Genomic DNA, 18509 nt, shown 5'->3' with positions numbered 1-18509 from the left:
ATATGTGAAGCACTTTGTAAATGTGTGTTGTTGTAAAAGAGCTTCATAAATAGTTAGAGTAATAAATATTATTACAATAAGAGCAGAAAGTGAGCCGAGTCAAGCCAAACCATACAGTGGAAAACCGGCAACAACGTAGTACGAGTGTAGGTTCTTCAGTCCATATGAATGACTTGTTAAAGCAAAACAATTAAACCTTTTTATTCTTTTAAATTGCTTTGTACATATTATGAAATATTAAATGCTTGGTAATTATTTTAGAACTAACGCCCAAGACTTAAGAATCACTGCACGCAACCTTAACAGTGTGCAGTTGTATACTTTAATATATAAAACAGAAACCATTTGAAAAACATCCTAATTACATTTTGTTGCAATTTTATCTAAAAACACTAATGATTGTGCTGCAAATGTATAAACTCAGGATTGTAAACAAACAATATACACTGTAAAAAACTATTTACAATACAAATTATAATACAAAATGCAGTATATACAGTCTGTATATTGGCATTGTCACTCAATTCCATTAACTTGACAACTTAATTGACAAATGAAACAAAAAAACATGTCAACCATAAATGAATAATTATTGCTTGATGGAAAAGAGTTTTACTGACAACACAAGAAAATATTAAATGTAGTACGTTTCAAATCACCATAAAATGGTATATTACTGGGTTCTCCTTACATCCAGTGAGTTTCATTGGTTTGTTCTTGACTTTGCACAACTCAAGTGTGGCCATCTGACTTTTTCAAAGTCAGGCTCTAATTGGTTTGCTTGGAGAATACGTCAGGAAAGAGTTGAAAGTCATTGTTAAAATTCCATTCTTTCCAAATGCGCTGTCTGCTGTTGTATCTGTTAGAATACAGAAGAAAAACACGTCATTCCTTTTTGCAATGTACAATAACTAGACAGAACCCCAAGTTGCTCTCCAGTTAGGTAGCTGTCCACTGCTCCTAATGCTTAGGATGGTTTCAATGCAATAATTGAATTTTACTACACTGTACTGCACGATTGTGTGTGAGGAATTAAAAAAGCTTCATCTTATAAAATCTTTACAGGGTAACCCAGACGTAGTCTATTTCCACGACCTTCTACTTCCGGGATTGCCGCTGGGAAATTCTGTCGTATGTCCTTCTTTTTGGCCGGATTTCCGCTACCAAACGCTTTCTTTGTGTTGGAATGTTAAACTACACTTGATTTATGAAGACTATGGTTAACTGTTCCTCAGATGTCTGCATATTAATCGAGACAGCTAGCTAGACTATCTTTCCAATTTGAGTTTTCTGTTTCACGATTAAAACAACTTTTGAACGTACACGTTCCACCAAAACAAGGTCCTTCCCGAGGTTATTAGCGTAGCGGTATCGGAGCTCTGTGCGGCGCTTAGCGGCACCCATAACGATTGTTACTGGTTTAAAGACATGCCAATAAAGCAGCACGTTTCTCTCCAATCCCAGAATGCTGTGTGGACTAGCTAGACCCTCCTTTGCAGTACTGTGGATGAAGGTCTGGCAAAGCGAGACTCACCCAGATGCCATACAGAACCTCAGTGATTACTATGTAACTTTTTGGGCTCTTTTTAATGTCCAACTAACATGGTCGATTTGAGGCACTAAAGCATTGAGAGCAATTGCTTTTAATTAAATATTAGAGATGTTAATAAAATCTGTCAAACAACACCTTCCAAATAAAACCACAGAATCATGAGACTCATTGAAAATGTTAAGGTACAGTTCATGTATTTGTTCATTAGTGTCTCACCGGTTATAAAAACAGGGTAACGCGCAGATATATTCTGGACCTGCAAACGGACCAAACACGTGAGATAGTCAGGCTGCTCTCTTGATATGAGGTCACACTCATGATAAGGCAAGACCTCCAATAATCCAGCTTCTTGGCACCAGTTTAGGAAGTGCTTCTTCTCTTTTGCCTCGGCACTCAACCTGAATATGAGAGGAGATATAGTGTTCAGACAAGCAACACTTTAACAGAAAGGCTTTCATATAAGTTCACAATCAGCGTAACATTATGGCAAACACTAGTGTTGACGAACTGAACGAAAAGCTGGTTAATTAATCCGACTTATGTCACTAAACCGGGAGAATTGAGTGCCATACGTCAAAGAACTCACTCCTGTTTTTTTACCTCATTAGCGCCTCCACAGGGAGGTGGTAGAATCAATCAGGAAATGGGTTACCTCAAGCCGAGCAGCACCGAAAGAGTTGTTGAAAAGTTGTAGATTGGAGACCGCGCACCAGAATATTGAACAAGGCCGAATGTAACTGTGCAACCGTCTAATGTAATCAAGTCTAATGTAATCAAGCAGCATCTTGGTTCTTGGCAAGTTTGATTTATTAACCTAGCCTTGTTTCTAGTGCATCATAGATGATTTTGTTCATGGCAATTCACACATTATCGATGGGGAAGTACATCACATACAAATACACGTCATTTTATCTTGGTAGTTATGTCAAGTTAAATGTTAGAGAAGTGAATGTTGCAGGCTGCATTGAAGATAAGCCACGAGGAGACCACGCCAGGCACACCAGGCTACCAAACGAGACCGAATGTAACGTCCAACCGCTCAAGTCTATGTAATCAAACGGGTGTCTTACTGCTCGTGCATCTTAGATGACTGTGTACATAGAAATTCATAAGCTACATTACCGATGGATATCCCATACAAATACACATCATGTTATCGTGGTAGTTATGTTAAGATAATTGTTTGAATTGAATCTATTAACTCGTAAGGCCAACCAACAACCGTCCGGTTGAACCGTCTCGCGTAAAAGAGCAGCTTGTCCCATCCCTGGCAAACACTCTTTATGGTAATTCAAACTCTGTGAAAGAGATCTAAATTAAAATATAAAAGACGATATATGGAAACACATTGTGGTTGATGCTAGGAGGTCAGTTAGTAAAAATAAACTTGATTACCAAAAAAGACATTGTACCTGTTGACCTGTAAAAGTAGGAGGTGAGAAACAAGTTTTTTGTAATAATTTTTCCAAAGTGGACTCCTACCTTGCATTTTCTTTTAGCCAACGGATATCTCTGTAGTGCAATATCCATTTCCACTTTCCTGTTCTGCTTCGCTCTTGCAAGACTTCTGACATTGTTTTCATTTTGCCTTAAAATTAATTCAAAGTTGATATCATAAGTTAAACCGGCTGCTCACAGGACAAGATCTCAAACAACATACAGCTAATATTAAGTTAAAAGTGCACATACAAAAACTGAGGGACTCCAGTGCAGCTCTGTCGAACATTACAAAGCCACCCCTCGTGAAGAGCTCCTGATGGGTGAGATTCACGACATCATCTGGTTCGTCAATTCCAGCAAACTGCGCACCTGGGGATTTCTTCAGCTCGAGTAAATGTGGGACCTAAGATAGCAGAAAACAGTAATTAATTAATTAATGATTATTTATTGAAAAAGTCCTCTCAGGATCTTTTTTGATCAGCTGATCAATTACCTCACAAATGTGCTCTGCAATGTCTTCATTCCTGAGGATGATGAGTAGAGATGAAGAACTATCTTCACCAAGGAAGAACTCAGATGGCTGTACAGCAGTGTGACCTTCTGCCTCCAACTGTGCCTTTTGAAAATCACAGAGAAATTACCAACATTTATAAAGCAATTTTTTGTCCATTAGCAAGTCCTTACACTGCTTTAGCATTAAAATGAATCACCTGTCAGATGGACAGCAGAGAATTATAAGTAGACTTCATGCATGAATAATTTCCAGTATGCTAAAATGTCACAGCAAAATCAACTAATGGGTTGCCAGACTGAAATGGGTGTGGCTTACCTAAGTCACAGAAGCTAGGTGTTTACAAAGCAGAAGAGGACAGTTTGAGAGGGACAGTCGGAGGATGAAAGACATGTTTCTTAATGTCTTAAAGAAGTAATTACAATAAAAGTATTAATGTTATTGTCCGCGTCTTAAATGTCTACAAATGAACTGTCAACAGAGAATCGAGGCTGATCAACGTTGGACCACTGAGAGAGCTGGTCAGCTGATGGAGCGGAACAGCGAAGCCAAGGACGACAAGTAGGCCCATCCATTTTACCTGTGGCCTGGCAAACCAAGTGTTTGACTCTGTAGTTTAATATGCGACCCTGGAAGTCCCTAGATAATATCGGTAGTATCAAGTTTTCCCAGGGTTGTGGTTATGCCGTGACACTAACTTAACCCTTGTGTTGTCTTCCCGTCAACCACGAAAAAAGTTATGACTTTTTCTGATGTTTTCGTCACTTTTTCAATGATGTGGGTGCTTTTTTTTTTTTTTTTTTAAACGTTTTTTAAAAGTTATTTGATATTTCTAATGTTGACATTTTCAGCTTATTTCGAAGGGCCATTTTTTGTGTTGAAAAACCTGAAAATGGGTCAAATTTGACGCGACAAGGGTCGACAACACAAGGGTTAAAATACAAGCTGACCACAACCTCTGATCTCCATTGAGAAGACAACAAATTTTTACTGGCATCTTCTTTACAGGGGATGAGTGTGACATTATTATACAACGCATTTTGGGTGGCTTATCACTTTAGTTAGTTCAGAAATGGAAGCTTTAAATAGTATATCTTCAAAAGAAATTGTATATGTTTTAATACTGCAGTAGAAGTTTGTTGAGAATTTGTCTTACCTTGGTTTCGTCAAAGAAGGCATCATCAGACGTCAATTGTATGTAGAATCTGTACTTGGTTTTACAGGATTTCTTCACAACTGAATTCAGACTACTGCGGAAACTCTCATCCATCTCTTTCTTCATTTGATCACAAAAGTCAAAATGGTTACTTGGTTCAGCCTTTGGGTAACTTCTATGAATTCTGAAGCGTTTGTGAGGTCTCGATGGGACCTTCTTGATAGCACAAACATCATTCATCATCGCCTCGTACAGCCTGCCACACTCTGAAGTCACAGCCGAAACTCCAGCATGTTCCATGGGGTTCCCTGCTCCCTGAGATAAATTGGGAGGATGAGTTTTGTCTTCCGCTGTAGTCGTCTTCCTGTCAGACATGTTTACCTTCAATTTTTGTCCAACAAGAGACGGTAAATCGAAATGTGCATCCAAGTGATCCACTGAATCCTCTTGCTCTTCTAGACTACAAAAGTGCACAGTCACAGGACTGGCGCCAGACAAATTCAGTTCGTCATGTGTTCCCTGTTGACGGACGGGTCCCTTCTTACTCCTTTTCAAAAGCTGTTTCATTTGTTCTGAGAAGATAAGGCACTCTTGTTCCATTGACGCCTCAGTGAGGTCATCTTGTAGGCACCTCTGAGAAACCTGCTCCAGAAAAGAATAGGATCTCTTCCTGCTGGTGTTATAGACCGTACACCTGAGTGAGCTTTGAGGTCCCAGGAAGAGATTGTCCTCTATTATGCCGCCATTGTTGTAAACTGCATGTGAAGATAATGCATCCAAGCAGTCTTTTTGATCAATCTCAATACTCTCTTTAGTTGTTTGCCCAACTTTCTCAACTAAACTATGTGTAATAAAACCTTGGGTTCCATCAACAAGTTTAGAGATTCTTTTTGCAGATTCAAAAGACTGTGCAGGGAAAGATGATGAAGGAACCTTGTTTAATTTTGAAATGTACCTTCCTTGGTGCTGTTTTAAAGGATCTTCAAGCACAGATTTAGCTATATCGGAGTTAGATTTACTGTCACTGACATTGGTTAACCAACTGCTCTTTGAAGAAAGCTCACTGGCATCTTGCTTATCATCATTTAGTCCTTCAGAGTTTTCTTTGAGACGTTCTGTCTTTTTCTCCAAGAACATGGGAGTAGGTATGGTGTACATGACTACAGGGGTTTCTGTCGGTTTATGGACAGAAAAATGGGACATGACAGCATTTTCAATTTCTCTGTCATTAGAGATGCAATCTGCTTGACATTCATCACTCTTGGATGGTTTCACTGCCATGACAGGACGCTGACTGTTTGAACGTAATTCATGACTTAAATTGCTTTGTGAGGTTGTTTTAGGTCTACCTTGGTCGACGTTTGGTTTAATGGTTTGCAAACTCTCAGTACAGGGAACAGATATGTAGGGATGACAATCTTGCTCTACTGAGGTTTCCTGTAATTTATCTATTCTTTCAAAATAGTGTTGATGAAGTGATGAGTTAGTTTTCTTTAGCTGCAACTTTACACCGAGTACTTCCTCTAATTTACTTTTGAAAGGTGATATGAGATAGTTACTTGTTGATTCTTTTTGCAGTTCTAGTAAGGTAGAGGTTGACTCCACTGCTGGTGTTGTATTGCATTGCATTTGTGTGTCTTTAAAGTCAGATGAGGTGTGGTTTGGGGCAAAGCAAGTGGGGATGTACTTGTTTTTGGGTTTAGGAGTTTGATCAAGAGAGTGTTTTTTTTTAGCTGTTTCAATCTGGCTGGATGTTTTAGTGTGGCTTGTTTCGTATAGGAACTTGTCTATACTTTGAAGAACTCGATTAGTTCTTAGTTCAAAATCATGTTGAGGGGTGGCATCACTGTTAAATGTAGACTTGTGAGGGACCTCATCCTTTCTAGATGTTGAGCCTGTACTAAGACATTTCTGAGTCATGTTTTTGGAGGTTTCACAACCACTAAAAACAGAAGCACTGGTATTCCTAGGTCCAAAGCAAGTTAAGTACTCAAATGGTTTCTCATCCATTGTTGGAGTAGGGCACCGGTTGTCAGACTCACTTCCTGAGACCACTGGCTGGTTGGTTTCCCTTACATCAAGAAGTGAAAGAGATATTTTGCCAGCAGACAGTTCTGGCTTTTTACTGTATATTTGAGATGTGCTGCATAACCGTGTGGGTTGAACAATTTCAGGGTAGGTAGTATTACTAATAAATGGTATTTCTTCCTGGTCAACTTCTTCAACCTTGCCTTTTGAGTGTGTGTCATGATATTGTACTGTATAATCTCTGGATGTGTCTATTCCAATGAATGGAATTAAACACGCAATATTTTCCAATCCCTCATTTGTTTTTTCAATCTGATTGAGGTCTGTTTCTTTAGTCAATGCAGCTTCAGCTTCACACTGAGGTGAATAAGCCTGATGATAAAATAGTTCCTTTTCAGTTGTGTTTACAACTTTTCCATCTCCCTCAACTGATTGTGTATCCCCAACTTCATGATCAACACTAATTAGATTGAAGTTTGCCATTACCTTGTTTTGGCATTCTGTTTCAACACTGTCATTTGTCTGGGGAATAGACCCATTTGCGTTAGAAACATCTAACAAACCGTTGTTCTCATCAGACATGGGTAACGCTTCCTTCTGATAATGCGCCTTATCTGCCAAAAAAATACAATTTTTGGAATTTCCCTCAACTGCAGGTTCATTAGAAATAGGCTCCATTTCTGATGAAGCATGAGGAGATTTTTCTGAAATGGCATGTTCATCTGTCAACACACTGCCATTTGCACACAGCTTTCTTAACTGCAAGTCATGGCAGGCATCTTCTTCGTTGTTGTCTTTAGATGGTTGCTCATCAAATGGCGGTTTCTGATTACACTCTGTGATGCAATCCTTCTTTTCTGAATCTGGGCCTCCACAATTCTTAAGTAGTGGTTGATTACTCATTTCACTATGAGCTTCCACAAGTGAAACACAACTGTCTTTCTCATCAAATCCATTTTCTTTTCCAAAGGGATCTTCATCATTGACCACTTTGCCTTTGTAGACTTTACAACAATCCACATCTTTATCAACATTTTCAGCCTTGCCTGGTGAGACTGATGTAGGTTCCTGCCGAGATAACTGCTTCTCATTTTCCAAAAGATATCCATTGCAGACTATACCCAACTCTTTGTTTGTTGAATCATCATCTGTAAGAATCACTTTTGGAGCATGTTCTACATTTTCTTGTTGGTATGAATTTTCTTCCACTTCCAAGTTTTCCCCATCTTTGGATTCAACTGCATCATGCTTAACTGTAAGAACCACATCGTCTGCTTCTTTGTTGGAGTCGACCTCTACAATTGTCACAGATTTTGATGAATCATTTCCATGTTTTTGCACTAAACTCATTGCTGTAGCTTCTGAATTTATAATGCCATCTTTCATATCTGTCTTCTCATTGTTGCATCCATGTAACACGCGGCCAATTCCTGAAGCAGTCCGATTTTCAGGTCGAACGGATACACTTTGCCACTCTTTTTGTACAACAATTAATGTTTCATCACCTTTACAAGATGTTACATCAGTGTGCTCCAGACTCCCAGCTTTTTTCATCTTATTTTCAATGCCATCTTTCATATCTGTCTTCTCATTGTTGCATCCATGTAACACATGGCCAATTCCTGAAGCAGTCGGATTATTTTCTGGTGGCACGGATTCACTTTCCATCTCTTTTTGTACAACAATGAATGTTTCGTCACCTTTACAGGATGGTACATCAGTACGCTCCAAGCTCCCAGCTTTTTCCCTCTTGTTTCCAATGCCATGTTTCATGTCTGTCTTCTCAGTGTTGCATCCATGTAACACATTGCAAATTCTTGAAGCAGTTAGATTATTTTCTGGGTGAACAGATACACTTTTCATCTTGTCTTGAACAAGAATGAATGTTCGGTCACCTTTACAAGATGGTACTCCGCTGTTCTCCAGGCTCCCAGCTATTTTCCTCTTACTTTCATAGCTGCTTTCGGCATCATTTAGCTCATTGATAATCTCTGTGTAGTGTTCTTTTTTGTTACACTGAAAAAAAGAGAAAGAAAACAGAATAAGAATAATTACATACTGTATATTTAGTGTGAAGATCGTGACCACTGTTTCTCTCTCTGAGTTTTTCAATGGTTTGCCATGATCTTTCAAGGTTACTATGCTATTAATGCACCAGCAATTCAAAGAATGAATACTGTTAATCACAATAACAAAGCTAGCTGTCATTAACAGAAGTAAAGTAAATAGAAGTATGGCTGACATGCAGGTGCATCAGTCACAAACAAAGTACCTATTTTGGCATTACATTTGTCTGCTTTTCTGTCTACTTTATGCCCATCAGTCCTTATGCAATAAGATGTATAATGGTATTTCCTTTCATTGACTAAATCTCTGTAGCCATCATGCAGTACATCAAAAGCATGGTATGTGCAGGTCATCTGTGGAATGTGCACATTACCAGAGTGTGGCACAAGTATGTACATGATTGACACTGTACTGGGCTCTTGAAAATAAGTACTCAAACACCAATACTGCTTCTGATATATGGCTTTTATAGTGCCAACCATTAGGAACATAGGAGGCATCGTCAGGAAGCTGGGATGAACTTACATTAGACTGCATGGGAGTTGGGTTGTCAGGGACAATAGTTCTTGGTAGGGTCTCCCATTGCAAATTGGTCCATGCCCAAAAAAGGAGTGATTTGAACACCCTTATGAGAAGGCCATAACAAGACATAGCCAAATTATTTGGAATATGGGGCTCCCTCTTGAAGCCAAGACTTGGAGAGTAGTCTACACAGGATCACATATAAGCTATACAGCTTTGCCAGTCTGAGCTCAAACACAGGAGGCAGGGCCTTTTCTGTTCTGGGATCACCACCCACAAGAAAAAGGAATAATGGGCCTGGTACATGGTTAGTTGGGCAGCCCTTGAGTTGAATACTAGCCACTGCAACTACCAGTCAGTATCTGGATAGTTACCTTTGGTGGAGGAGCTGAGACTTATACAGGAGCCAGAATGGCACCAACTATACGTAGTTGGCATACTTTCTGTGCTCCTGGATAGAAGCTGGACTGTCCCTGTCTGGAGCTATCCAGGGTGCTGCCTATTTTTGTCTAGGTTATTGTATACCGGCAGCCTTTTACAGGCAACCGCAGGGCACAGAACTTCATAAATCTGGGGATATTAACAAGCAGGCGGCACCAGAACAAAAACACAGAAATATCACAGACAGAATGATAACATCCAAAATGCACAATTTACTCTCAGTGCTTTCTGCGACTTGAAAAATACTTGAAAAGGTGTAGGTAGTAATGCTCATGGTTGAGTAGATGGTCCTTAATGTGGCCCACGAAACATTTCTGTACACACAGCTAAAAGAATGTGGTCACGTGTGGCCCAGCCCACCTCCATTTGTGGTGATTGGATCTCAAAGCGACCTCAATGCGTTGTGGGCGCATTCCCATATGTACTCAAAACTGTCCACTTGTGATCCAATTACTCCAATTACACGGCTTTTCATACTGGTTGTATTAACATGTCTATGTGCCAAATAGTATTTCAGAGTCTTTACATCAGATGGCGGTAGAACCTGGTAGATTGACAAAATAAACCAGGGTAGCGAATTTAACTCTAAATGTCCATCAGAGCCTCCAATTTTTTAGCATTCCAGGGGAGAATGGAGACGAGAGAGCCATGTCCAAAGTCTCTATTGCAGAACGCAGAGACAACTGTTTGGAGCTATGTATAAAAGATCTGAGGGGATTTTGAGAGAGAGAGAGAGAGAGAGAGAGAGAGAGAGCGAGCTTGTGATCCCATAGCACTCTGCCAGAAAACTGTCTATTGTCCCTTTCAACTCACTATTACAATAAGTCTTTACTGATAGTCACCTTATTATGCAGATGAAAATATGTCTATTACTACTTAACAAGCGCACATATGTGATCCTTTACTTGTTCTATATTCTAAAGACCATCTGGAAATTATTAGAAATACATTAAATGCATATATTCAATGTAATGATAACATTAGAACCAAACCTGAATTTTGCTTGCCTCCTCTAATCCCATTGATGACTTGAGGGTGTTCAATGTTTCACAAGGTTCTTTCAGATCACCAGACACAGAAGTTTCTTTTCTGTTGACTTGTGGATCTGAAGTGAGAATCTCTGCATTTGAGTTTTTCACCGACAAGTCCAAAACCACAGATCCTTGGTCCAACATAGAGTCATGTTTTTTGCTAAGGTCCAAAGCATTTGAAATTGAAGGGTCTGCAGTGTCTGTTACACTCGGGAAAGGAGCAAATGAATTAGCCTTGAGCTCAGATTGAGCCAGTATTGATACCATTCCACTAGGCATTTCCAAAGAATCCCTCACTTCTGAACATGGATGTGAGTCAACATGAAAGAACCTGTCTGTGGACCGGCTGTAGAACAGACCAATCCACATGTGGACGATGAGCCGCACTTCTTCACTGGTGTCTTGCATAGAGAAATCCCATGGGCTATTAAAGATATGAAATGTACAAAAAAAATTAGCCCTTTCAATTGAATAATTAATTTTCATTTGACCTAAAAGTCAACGTAACATATTGCCCCCTAGAGGTGTGCAAAAAAAATTAATGAATCGATTCAAGCTCTACTTATTCAAAATTGATTCATAGAATTCCCGCCCAAAATTCTTTTTTGTTTTTGTAATGTTGTTTATACTATCACATGGGAAAGTAACTACATGTACATACTCTGAATTGTTTTTTAATTGAGAATCGTTTTTGAATCAAAAATCGATATTGAATCGAATCATGACATTTTCTGAATTGTGCACCCCTATAGAGGGTTTTCACGATGCGTCATAATACCGGAAGTCTTTACCATTCATCATTATTATTGGAGATACTCCGCATCACAACAAAGCACAGGCACTGAAGTAGATTCTGAACGTCATCAAGGAAAATAGTTATTATTGCCGTGTTTTAGGTTGTACCAACAGGTCAGACCGAGAAAAAACATTTGGAATATTCTAGACTTCCAAAAGTTATTTAAAACCAGGGAGAGGAATGCCAGAGGTTACCAGAGGAAAGGATGCCCTTTTGGTTGGCAAAGCTCAAACTCACTCAGGTAGTGTAGATGATAGCAAACTGGGGCTCTTTGAAATGAAAAGAAAACCAAAACAATTGAGAGTCACTTGGCTACACCTTGAGTATCGCAATGATGTCAGACAGTTAAGGTCAGGTTGATTAAAGACGTTATTGTATTACTTACTTTGGCCTTCACAACACAACGGCCGTTAATGACTTGGTACTGCGTCTCCCTCTCTCATCCACATAGCTACCATCTGGTTATAAGCCTCCAAACCTTTGTAGGATTTAAGGCCTGCAGCTGTGTATGGGCTCGGCGAGAAAGGCAGGTAGTTGACTAGTTATATCAGGATATGCAATTGAAGGAAGAATCACCGGGTCGTCATGGACCTATGAAGAGGGAGCCAACTTGTAGGGATCTGCACCGCCAATAAACTAATTTCTCAAAATATCGCGCCTTTTCTTGTGGTCCAAGTCCTTCCCTTTATGCCTTTGCATCTTGGATGCTTTCTGTTGTTTAGAAATGGCTACATTCACTTAAAGTATCCAAAGTTCACAATAATCCACTGTAATCCGTTCAGTTGTTTACACTGAGTATTTCCAATATGGCCGCGCATCTGGGTTACTGCCCAGAACGTGACGTTGGTGAAAACCCTCTATTGCCCACATTTCTCAACTTGATTCAAACAACTATAGCACTGAAATTGTGAAAAGATACTTTTTTTTACTTTTATGTAAAGATTCTTTGTATTAAAAAGTAACACATATGTACATACCCATGCAAGGCTCGGATGATAGTTCTGTCCTTTGAGTCATTTGTGAACTTGCTGTCTAGATTAAAGTCATAGTTTTCCTTCCATTGCTTTGTGACTTGGATAGATCCATCCTTGTCAACAAAGGTACGGGAGTGTCTGAACTTTCTTATGCACACCATGTGTTTTTTCAAGTATTCTGGAGTCCTGTGGTTCTTTTCACTTCTGCCTGTCTGGCTGACAGATGGGTGTAGTGTTTTAATTCCATCGCCAAACACTGTCTGGTGATGGTGCAGCAGTCTGGTAGAACCACTTAAAGGGGATACCTGGAAGGGTGTACCTGGCAAACCCAACAGTAGAGAGGAAGACGGGGGCAATGAGTAAGCATGTTCTTTAGATACCAAACCAACCAATTCACTACCTCCCATAAGATGGCTTGGTGAAGAAGAATCAAGAGGCTGCATGGATCTAGCAGCAGGCTGTCTAAGCAGAGCATGAAGAACTGACTCTTGTTCAGCAGTGGTAACATCTTTTGTAAGGTCACACTTCTTCAAACTTGTCTCAGGTTTTCTCTCAAGTGCTGGGTCTGGTTGTGGTGGAACCTGGTCATTACTGGCACTGAGTGCCAAGTCAGCAAGTAAGTTCAAAGCATCTGTAGATGAGCAAGCACTGTTAATCTTTTCCTTAACAGTCTTCCTGACAGAATTATCCCTAGTACACTCTTTGTAATTGAGTTTTTCACTGGCATAACAAGCTGGGGTTTGAAAATGCAACCACCCTGTGAAGACAAAACAGAGGAGAAAAAGAAAAATAAAAAGTAGCACATTGAAAGCATTTGAAATATACCTATGTTTTACTATTAGGGACCTGTCACCAACTTGTAAAATATGCCATGGTTTCAAACAAAGGGATTGGTTTATTAAACCAATGACAACATGTGTGGGTGCAGATGGGACAAGCAAAATGCAGCACAGGCAAGAGAAGAGCAAAAGCAGACTAAGAACTAGCCAAGACTTAGCTAAGCGCAGCGATAGCAGGCTGAGGACAGTTGTAAAGGTGACAGATCCAAGAAAACGGTCAGTCAGTTTCAATATCATGCACAATACTGAAGATATGTCAATTTTGAAATAGAACTCACATTTCTTTTTCACATTATCTGCAGAGACGCCTTGATGCTTTTTGAGCATTTTAATCCTTCCCCTTCTTGGAAAGATTGATGGAGGCTTGTGCATGATTTGGGTCTGGTTGTCTAAAGTGGTTTGTTCTTTTGTCTCTGATGATTCTTTCCTCTGTTGAGTATCCTGACCCTCAGTTTTCTGTATCTTATCTGGTGTCTCTTTAGGGGTCAGGCCTAGGGCATATGCAAAAAGAGGGTCAACTGACAGCAGCTTTGAAACTTCCTTGACACTCACATTGGTGTCCTGGACACTTGTAATTGTGTAATTACTCTCCAGCATCCCAGTGTCTGAGTCAACTTTGCTCTTCTTAAGATGGGGCTCAGTGTCTTGGGCCGTATCTGCAGTCATCTCCTTCGACACAAGGAGATCCGTTTTTCTCTTTCCTCTTAGAAGAACTGATTTCAATTTACTCAACAGTAATTCACCTTTTGTGGCAATCTTTTCAGGTGAGAGAGTATTAGCATACATTTCTTTAAGTGCTTCTGAGGGAGAAGTTGCTGTGCCATCAGTCTTTGAAGATTGTTCAGTACACTCTTGATTCAAAGTCAATTCATTGCTATCTGAAGGTCTCAAAATATTGTGTTCAGGATTAACATCACTTACAACAATTTGAAAATGGTTTCCTCCATCCTTGGATGCTGTGGCCCCTGTTTCATCCACTGCTGTCTTTCGAGCAGTGCTAGACTCCTGCTCCATTACAACTGTGTCATTTACAGAGGCATCAACCGACACTTTTTCACCTTTTGTAGATTTAATCTTATCCTTTAAAGACTTAATCTGATCAGCAATATCTAGAGAGCCATGAGGAACCAAGATTCTTCCACATTCGCTGATGACCGGCTTTAAGTCCCAGCGCTCGGTTTTCTTTCTCAGTGGAAAATCTTCAAGTTCCATTAAAAATATGCTTTCAACGCTCTGCTGTCCAGGGTCTATCTTTTTTTCCTCTGCAACTGCTAAACCAACAGATGATGGTTTTCTAAATTTGCACTTTTGTCTCACTTTCCGCTCAACATGAGGATTACTCAACTGTGGGTGGCCTGATGATTCCTTGGCCTGGTCTTCCTTCTGACTCTTCAAGTTCTCATCCTCCACTGATATTTGTAAACTTGGAGTCTCAACACACACTTTAGATACCCTTTTCCGACCTTTGTAATGTCCCCTACGTAGTTTCCTCTTTTGTGTGAGATTTGTGAACTCAGGGCAATCCAAAACCTTTTTGGTTGTAACAGTCTCATCATTTAGAGAGTTCACTCCTGTCATTTGTAATTTGACTGTGGAAAAACCAGAAAGTTGAAAGTCACTGTGCATTGCTGCAGACGCAGTACTGATCCTACCTAGACTCCCATCAGTGACAGTTTGCTCTGCCGAAGTGATGCTGACAATCAGCTCTGCAGGAAGGTCATCTGATGTAGAGGGAGTCAGGACATTTTTTGCCCCCATGTCATCAGTTTTGATCAGCACAGTCAGATCAGATTTGCCAGTGCATTTAGTAGCATCCCCAGCAGGAAAATCATCTGGTACAACATTCTGAAGCACAGCTGTTAAGTCAACTTGTGCTTCAGCACTTGTTATACAACCGTCAACAGGTGTTTCAATGTTTACAGGAGATCTCTGGCCTGTCAACTGGTCCTCTGACTCCATGCTAACAGAATTGGCTGGTGCCTCCTCAGGAGATGACAGACAGATGTAGACATCATCATCAAGGTCTTCTATTCGCTCCTCTTGTCGAGGTGCCATGATTTCTAATGCTTTGGACAATGACAGTTGAAAAGAGACTGGTTTGCTCAAGTATGACCTGAAGTTCTGCCATGCCTTGTTAGTCAACTCTGGACAGGAGTAGAGATGCTTGTGGGCATCCGGCACATCATACTGATCTGGAAAGATGCTGAGTTCCCTAGTGGGACTTAATGCCAACCCAGGATTTATCAGGGCTGCGTAACTCTGCATATGCTGTGCCAAGACTTCACACAGTTCTTCACCTGGGCCAATGGGTGTTTTCTCAACTTCGCCTTCAGCATAATTAAGCACCTGTAGTACCTGCAGTATTTCAGATGAAATGGAAGCCTTTTTCTCGCCAGATTTGGTGTCTGTGAAAAATAAAAATAAGTTATTGTTTAATCTCTGCTTTTGTGGTTATAAATATATCAACATATTAAATCAAAATATCCACTGTTAAAAACATGCTGTAATCACCTGTCTGTATAACCTGCGAGACTGGAAACACAAACATGCCTTGCAGGACATCAGTTGCACTGGAACCAGTATCTGAAAACATACAAAGATACTGTGTGTGGCTGATATGAAGTTAAATCATGGTTGTAAACAAAAATTTAATTCAGCAGGTTTTGTTGTGAGACCTACAACATAGTACTCGGTTATCATCTTTATATCTTACCGTCATATGTGAGAAAATGTGAGGAGTGCAACAGGATAAGAAAACCACCATCATTCAGCTGAATAGTGAGAGCCTGTGCATAAATGAGCAAGTTTGTCAGATACAGTTTTTGGATGATGGACAGCAAGGAAAATCTAACAAAAATGTTATCATGGAAACTAACTGGATTGACTGGAAATGTCCAGTGCTGAAACAATTGATTTGTCAACTGACAGAAGATGATTGACAATTTCAACAATAATTATTGTTTATTCATTATTTATTAACAATTGTCATTCTTTGACAAAAATAAAAAATACCAATCACTTGCTGGTTGGTTTCCTGCATTTCATATCAGTTAAGATAGAATACTATAGGTTTCTGACTGTTAGCCAAACTGAATGAACCACCACTTTTGGCTCTGATAAACTGTGAAGGGTATTTGTGATTATTTTTGACATTTTATGGAATGACTAACCTAAGCCCCACAATCCCTCAAAGGTTGACAATAAACAGAAACTCACAAGATCTTTCTCCTTGATCTCACGCAGAAGTAGTGGGAGTGAGTTGGTTTCTTCTGCCTCAGAAGACACCAACTCATACAGACTAAAGTATAAGCCATCTAGGAAGACTGAAAGACATCAAAAAAGCCAAATTCATCAATGATATGTTCAAAGAAATCTAAGAATTTTTCTTCTAACTCTTGGTTAATAAGGCTTTTTTTCTAATATTTCAGATATAACACACCTTCACCAGAGAAGCAGGTTTCAAAGACAGCCCTTGGCAATAGCTGTCTCAGATCTGTCATGGAAATTGCTCTGCCAATTTTCACCACTGGTGGTCTACAAAGGAAAAATAAGACAAAATACAGAAAATAAGTAATTATCTAAATTATTAAAGACATTTAAGAATTTAAAAAAGGTGTGTACTATCTATTTGCACATTGTAACTTACAGTTTTGCAGGGATTAAAGCCACTGTAGACCTCAGCCCAACATCATAGAACAGGGTGCCTATTTGAAGCTGACCCCTCCATGGAAAGTAATGGCAAACTGGTGGTGGTGGGACAACAATTATTTTTAAAAATTAAGAAAGTCACAACTTACTGTTTTCAATAAATGGATCTTTTTGACAACAATATTTACTTACAGAGATTTTTCACCTCACTGAAAAGAGAAATATGAAAACAATGATCAATTTGACATTACTAGCATTAAATTGTATGAAATAGTATTTGGTAAAGTACATGTGTTTCTGTAGTGATACAGAACCTTTTCTCCTGCGATGCTACAATTGTTGCTTTGGTATCCGTGTATGAGAATGGTACAATGGCATAAGGACAGGCAGCGCTGGGAGACTGAGTCGTCACATTGCTTCCATCATCTAGCAGCTCATACATGTAATACTGCAAGGACAAAACAAGACGCACTTGAGCTGCGTGGGTTCTATGTCAATGTTTCCTTCTTAACATGCACTCTTGCATTAAAGTGGCTTTGTATTTTTTTGTATTAGGGGCGTGCTGAGGTAAGCGTATCTAACTCATTTCCGTTTCCGGTGCTTGTGTGTTGGTAGCGTGTTTCTGCTCTCAATAAATACCAGTTAAATTTGTTAGATTTGTCATTACGGGAGCTAACTGTCCGCTAAACACTTATTCTTACAGTAGTTCTGCCTAAGCACTCAGTTCTTTACATCGAACATACATTGTTTTCGAACGCTTGGTAGCAACGCGACCCTACTTTAGCTTAGCTGTTAGCAACTTTAGCTTAGCAGTTAGCCATGTCATCTCTCTCTCCCTCTCCTACTTTCACTTGCTCGGTGTGTGTAATGTTTAGTCACTCCTCTGTCTCCTTTAGCGGTAATGGTTTGTGTAACAAGTGTAGTTTATTTATAGACAGAGGCAAGGCTTAGGAAGGTAGAAGTCCGGATCCGCACCATGATAGATCAGATTTTCCCCACTCAGCGACACACCCGCTGAGAAACCAACGCTGGTTATTGGCAGCTCCATTTTGAGAAACGTGAACTTAGCAAAGCCAGCGGCCATGGTTAAGTGCATCCCTGGGGCTAGAGCAGGCAACATTGAGTCTTATTTGAAACTGCTGGCTAAGGATAAATGTAAATTGTTATTCACGTCAGTGTTAATGACTCCAGGTTACGCCAAACGGAGGTCACTAAGATTAATGTTGAATCGGTGTGTACATACGCAAAGCCAATGTCGGACATTGTAGTTTTCTCTGGACCACTGCCAAATCTGACCAGTGATGAGATGTATAGCTGCATGTCATCATTTCGCTGCTGGCTGTTGAGGGGGTGTCCAGCAAACGATGTGGGCTTTGTAGATCACTGGCAGAGTTTCTGGGAAAGACCTTGTCTGATTCGGAGAGACGGCATTCATCCCACTTGGGATGGAGAAGCTCTCATTTGTAGAAATCCTGACAAGTTTATTAGTGGACCTAATCCTTGA

The 18509-nt window shown here is 39.9% G+C and overlaps 1 protein-coding gene across 4 annotated transcripts in view; it reads right to left on the bottom strand.

Moving 5' to 3' along the window:
• Positions 1-454: 454 nt before the first annotated feature.
• Positions 455-18509, bottom strand: part of tasor2 (transcription activation suppressor family member 2) — a 24578-nt gene continuing 6523 nt past the window's right edge. For 2 of the 4 annotated variants that reach the window (XM_032524631.1, XM_032524632.1), the window contains exons 7-22: positions 17320-17453; positions 17198-17214; positions 17004-17100; positions 16797-16891; positions 16574-16680; positions 16071-16143; positions 15869-15940; positions 13636-15762; positions 12522-13275; positions 10710-11172; positions 4660-8703; positions 3486-3608; positions 3242-3395; positions 3035-3140; positions 1769-1950; positions 455-859 (exon numbers count right to left, since the gene is read on the bottom strand). In XM_032524631.1, coding sequence (XP_032380522.1) covers positions 762-859; positions 1769-1950; positions 3035-3140; positions 3242-3395; positions 3486-3608; positions 4660-8703; positions 10710-11172; positions 12522-13275; positions 13636-15762; positions 15869-15940; positions 16071-16143; positions 16574-16680; positions 16797-16891; positions 17004-17100; positions 17198-17214; positions 17320-17453 — 8646 coding nt within the window. In that variant the 3' untranslated portion in view covers positions 455-761. The remainder of the gene's footprint in view (positions 860-1768; positions 1951-3034; positions 3141-3241; positions 3396-3485; positions 3609-4659; positions 8704-10709; positions 11173-12521; positions 13276-13635; positions 15763-15868; positions 15941-16070; positions 16144-16573; positions 16681-16796; positions 16892-17003; positions 17101-17197; positions 17215-17319; positions 17454-18509) is intronic. The other 2 variants (XM_032524633.1, XM_032524634.1) reach the window with 2 other exon arrangements.

The sequence above is a fragment of the Etheostoma spectabile genome, chromosome 8 (assembly GCF_008692095.1).
Source record: "Etheostoma spectabile isolate EspeVRDwgs_2016 chromosome 8, UIUC_Espe_1.0, whole genome shotgun sequence".
NCBI lineage: Eukaryota > Metazoa > Chordata > Actinopteri > Perciformes > Percidae > Etheostoma > Etheostoma spectabile.
This window is presented reverse-complemented; position numbering and strand designations above follow the sequence as displayed.